Raw genomic sequence first — 5,297 nt, 5'->3', positions numbered from 1 at the left:
AGTGCTCACTCAACTATTGAGTCCGCTGAATGACGCATTCTTTGTTCCGCAATCATTTTCCGCACCATGTGATTTCACCCTGACACTCAAGTTAACTATCAAGTTGAGATTAACACTCAACATTCAAGTCATCAATAACACTCAAATTGAGAGTTATACTCAGATTGAACGTCCAAAATAATCATTAATTGAGTGTTACTTTGAGTGTATTTTTTCAGTGTTTTTTAAAGTGTAAACACTCAAATTTTAAGAGTTTTAAGAGTTTTTTCCGTAAGGGATCACAAATTAAATTGATAAGCAATTTAATAATATTATATTAATGTTAATTAGAATCTTACAAAGATGTTAATAATTTGGGACACAACTGCATACATGCATAATATCTATAGATATTCAAATATTTGTAACAAAAGTTAAATAAGTTTGTGTATAATAAAATATGTACCTCAGCCAATACCATATCTTTTTTTTGTAAAAGATCGTCAGGGGATGATCGCGCCTCTTGGATAGCGCATTTGAGTGCGCTGATGGCCTGTACCAGCCGTGCCTTATCCTCTTTTAAATTCATGTACTTCTCCTGAAGAACCTCGTACTTCCATCGACGCGTTTCCACAATTTGTTTAAACAATTTCTTCTCCCTTTCTTCCACCGCGGACCACATTCTACGTGAAAAGTACTTCACATCAGTGAGCGCCTCCCTGGTTCTCTGATCTAATGCTGCTATGTCCAACTGCAAAAGAAGCATACGCAATGTAATATAATTAATCGACTCAAGCAATTAATTGACTCACCCCCATATTTTCCATATCATCCACGAGGACATCGATCCCGAGATAGGCCTCGATCAGCACCTCTTCAGCCTGACGCTGAGCGGATTCGAGGAATTCTAAAAACTCCACCGTTACATGTTTATGAATGCAATGAGTGGCGCATTCCTTGCAGATTGTCCTGCAGCAAGTCTGACAGTAAAATAATTGAGTGCATGGATGATCGATGCATTTATACGACTTCATGGCTTTCACAGAAAAATTGAACGATCGGTTCTCCGTTTCTTTCGCCGCTCCTTCCTTGTTCATCATCGATATTGTGCTGACTGCATTCTCTTCTACATTTAAGACTCTCGCAGGTGACTGCTGTCTCGAGTAATTTTCCTTCTTTATTTTATTATCTACCTCTAATTCTTCTGATATCGATGGTATCAGTAACAAATCGGATGGATCTCTTTGACTACTTGGGCTACGAGTTTGCTGCTCTCGTGATGGTATAGCTATATCGTTCTCGTCCTTCTCCAGATCTTTCGTCATCAATGTTATCAATGAATCGTTGAGCACATCTCCCTGAGCACTTGGGCTATGTTCCTCATGTATGAGTGATTGTCGACTGGAGGAGATGTCGTCCAGCAGATCGATCTTCAGAAGATTCATATTGAGATCTTCGAATGTCTCATAGTTCGCCTTGCAGCTCTCGTCGTAGTTAGCGCTTGAGAAGTTCGGACCGAGTACATCCGTTACGCTAGCATCTTCAAACATTCGAAAATACTCGAAATGGTCCGGAGAATCGGTATCCAGCTGGTGAATTGGCGAATGGTTTGGTAGATTTTCATCCGAAGAGCTTGACCGACTCTCACTTGAACAGCTTAATGAACTGGCAATCGTAGGTCTTGGACTGTACAATTTTGGATATTCGTTCAAAGAATCTACATGATTGAGAATCGAATGGCTAAACGAATTATCCTTGGAATGCTGTTGCGATAGTTTCCCCGGAGGAAACTGTTTCAGAAAGCGATCTGAACTAGAATCCGGAAATGAGCGGACTTTCTTAGCAATTGTAAACTTCCTTGGCGTAAAATGTTGATCATCTTGTTTTCGTGGCTTACTTGTAAACTGAAACAAATTCTCGTGTGGTTTACTCTATATTAACAAATTCGGCGTTCACTAGCTTAATTTAAAATCTATAAACAGTTCACAAGAATCGATAAATCGTGTGACATATTCAGAAAAATGTAAAATTCTTCTTAATGGAAAAATAACAAATATGTTAAAATTCTTTGTGGTTTATTTGAAAAGCAACTTTTAAATATCCTGGTATCAGATCAAATGCATGTTACATGCAGTGTTATCATTATACTACAGGTTTTAACAAAGATTGGGTTATAAAGCAAACAATGTCTGACATATTTACTTCCACATATACTTGTTCTTTAAATTCTTTGGAGTGGAATGTCACTAAAGAGTAAAAATTGAGTTAGTCTTGAAAAAGGATGGTTCGATTTTCAACCTTTAAGATTGAGATTTCACTCTTCGAAGTGAGATTCACTCTAAAAGTTTAAAAGTTTTTTTCACGAATGATATATCAATTACTAATCCCTTATTTTATATTTTAAATCCTTGTTTATTATAAGAACTTTACTATAAAGAATACGTTGTATATATGGATAATAGGACCAACATATGTACTTGAAAACTGTCCCTCAGATAAACCGCAACAGCTTTTGCACATATAAATTCTGTAAGATTATTTGTAGGCACTTACTTGCATGGAGTGGCGGTTGCGAGGAGATTTTAATTGATTCATTGTGGTGGGCAAAAATTGTTGGTAAAGTTCCAAGGAAGTCTCCTGTGTACGAGTGAAAAATCTTGTTTTCCTGAAACAATAATTATAGCGAGCTAAGCGAGCTATTGAAAATACTGCTATCAGTATACTATCTTCTTAGCCTATCAACGTATTACTATTTCCTATTATGAATTATGATTGTTATCGATGATATTGTGACCCGGAATATTTACAAGATTATCAATTTTTTCTCATTGTACTTCTTTATCTAGAAATTCTAGAAAATCCACTTGAATTTTCGGGATTTAATGAAATTTAGCTCTCGAGAAGAAAGATAAGTTCTATATTTGAACGAGCGAAAATCAATAACAGCTCCAAAGAGAAAAGACTTGACAGATAGCGTTGGGATTTTTGAGATTAAAGTAAAATTTACTCGTGGCTTTTTAAGTAAAATTTTATTCTTTAAAAAGCTATATATATATATATATATTTTTTACTAACAAGATGTAATAAGAAGAGAATAGTATAGACATAATGAAATTACACTTATTCATAACGAAACGCGATAATTCTCTCAAGATATTATTTACATATGATAACAAGATTTCTTTGAAATTATAACAGTTTCAACCTTGGACAAAAACGTCCTGCTTGCTAAACGCGCTTGTTTTATCGAGTACCTACATGATATACATATAAAAACGTATTTCACGTCGTGTATGAACATTATTGCGATTTCTATTATCGTGCACGATTATTACATTTATGCTGCATTTATGCATTTTTATTGCATATTTGCATGACTGGCGATGACAATCCTGTCCTGTTAATTGAAAGCTATGAATAAGTTTGAAAAATATATACCGTTAAACTTTAAAACAATATAAATGGTAATTTTTCTTGAGATTTTTAATGAAAAATCGATTGCACATCGACAAAAGAACTTACTAACAAAAAAAAAAATAATACGTTAGAAGTCTAAGATATATTGTACAAGATATCGAGCACTATAAGAAGTAACGGTTTCACGACTGTGAGATAAATCTATTATTAGATCTATCCAAAATTTATAAACTGATAAATATATCAAAATTTCACTCGAACGACGGCTGTAATTTTTACTGTGCCCACCGCGTCGATATAACAACTTACCTGTTCTTTTCTCGAAATGAGCTTTTGCAAGGAAGCTTGTTGGTATTCGAACCACCACGGCCTTTTGTTCGCACCGAACTAAACCGATCAAGTCTCGCGTTGTTGACAAGGATTTGTCTCACGATGATGAGGTCATTTCGTACAATATTTTGGATTATAGAGTGTGTCTTATTTCTAAGCATTAACTTTTAATACTCAACTTGAGATTAATTTTTTCTTATAAAAAATATTCATCTCTCAGATTTTTTTGTTATTAAAGAAAAAGAGCATTTTTTTTTCTTTAATCACTCATAACTCGTAAATAAAAATTATCGTACCGCAATTAAAAAAAAAACAGATTCTAAAGCTGCAACTTTGCTATATCAAATGGTATATTTGCCATTTATTTTTAAACATGTAGACATGACGCAAATAAAGTAACGCTACGAACTTTTGTCCCAATTTAATATATTCTCATGTGAACATTTTGTACATAAACAATATTTAATTTCGCCATGGAAAAGTTTGCTTTTCACGTAAAAAATGCAATAAGCAACAAGTCTGCATATTTATACCGCACGATATATCCTCTGGATTAATCCCAAAATCATATCGTTCCCTCGCTTTGCTGGAAATATATTAAAACCAAGATTAAATCGCTGTCATTAGTATCTCTCTTTACAACATTTCGAGAAAGAGATCGTTTTAAAATCATTAAAACCAAGCAGCAGCGTTACTTTTTCGTGACTCCGCATTTATTAGAAAAATCGAATTGCAAGTTTCGTTTTTCTATAATGGTATTTGCATGACAAATGATTTTAAGGCTCCTGTTCATTTAGAACTACTATCTCAGACTGTAACGTTAAAAGCGAAAAAAAATACGCGATAAAAATTCTTGGAAAATGTATTAATATAAAAATATATTTCAGTAAAATCACACTTAACTGATAAAAACCAGCTTGTAAAATACACCGAAAATTCCCTTTTTTCGTTAATTCATAAATAACCAATTATTTGGAAATAAATTGTGTGTAATTGAAAACGAAATAAGTTACGTTCGCAATTAATAATATATAGAAATAGATATGATTTAATTTCTCACCGAAACAAGAGAACAGTTTTCGGTATGTTTTATATCTGTATGTCTGTTTTATCGATTTATACAAAAGTTGTTTACTGAAAAATATTTCTATTCAAATATAACGTAGAAGAATTTTTATCATGTATTTTCTCGCTTTTAAAATTGTAATAGTGAGTAAATAGGAATTTTAAATTGTAAATTTTATCCGAGTTGTCTAAATGTATATTATATATAAATGCGAAATTATATCGAGTATTGGATTGATATCTTCGTTATCGCATACGATATATGCTTAAATATGTGAAAAAACTATTACATCCTCAATATTTAAATATTAAAACTAGGAATGAGTTCAAGAATATGTTAATACTTGCTATATAGCGCAAAGTCAGGTAAGGTAAACGTATCAATTTCTGAACAGCTTTGAAAGACATTCAATATATAACCAATTTAAAATACTAAAATAAGTATATCGGTAAAAGATTTTGTAATTATTTTAAATTACAACACTTCTATTTTCAAAATAACGTCG

General features: G+C 32.8%; 1 protein-coding gene across 1 annotated transcript in view; it reads right to left on the bottom strand.

Moving 5' to 3' along the window:
* Window positions 1-3,887, bottom strand: part of LOC108763545 (E3 ubiquitin-protein ligase TRIM71) — a 6,502-nt gene extending 2,615 nt beyond the window's left edge. The window contains exons 1-4 of the mRNA XM_018511284.1: window positions 3,706-3,887; window positions 2,533-2,644; window positions 792-1,883; window positions 446-730 (exon numbers count right to left, since the gene is read on the bottom strand). Coding sequence (XP_018366786.1) covers window positions 446-730; window positions 792-1,883; window positions 2,533-2,644; window positions 3,706-3,887 — 1,671 coding nt within the window. The remainder of the gene's footprint in view (window positions 1-445; window positions 731-791; window positions 1,884-2,532; window positions 2,645-3,705) is intronic.
* Between the last annotated feature and the right edge of the window lie 1,410 nt (window positions 3,888-5,297).

Source organism: Trachymyrmex cornetzi, unplaced genomic scaffold (assembly GCF_001594075.2).
Source record: "Trachymyrmex cornetzi isolate Tcor2-1 unplaced genomic scaffold, Tcor1.1 scaffold367, whole genome shotgun sequence".
NCBI lineage: Eukaryota > Metazoa > Arthropoda > Insecta > Hymenoptera > Formicidae > Trachymyrmex > Trachymyrmex cornetzi.
Note: the sequence above shows the minus strand (reverse complement) of the source record. Positions and strands in the feature narration are given on the sequence as shown.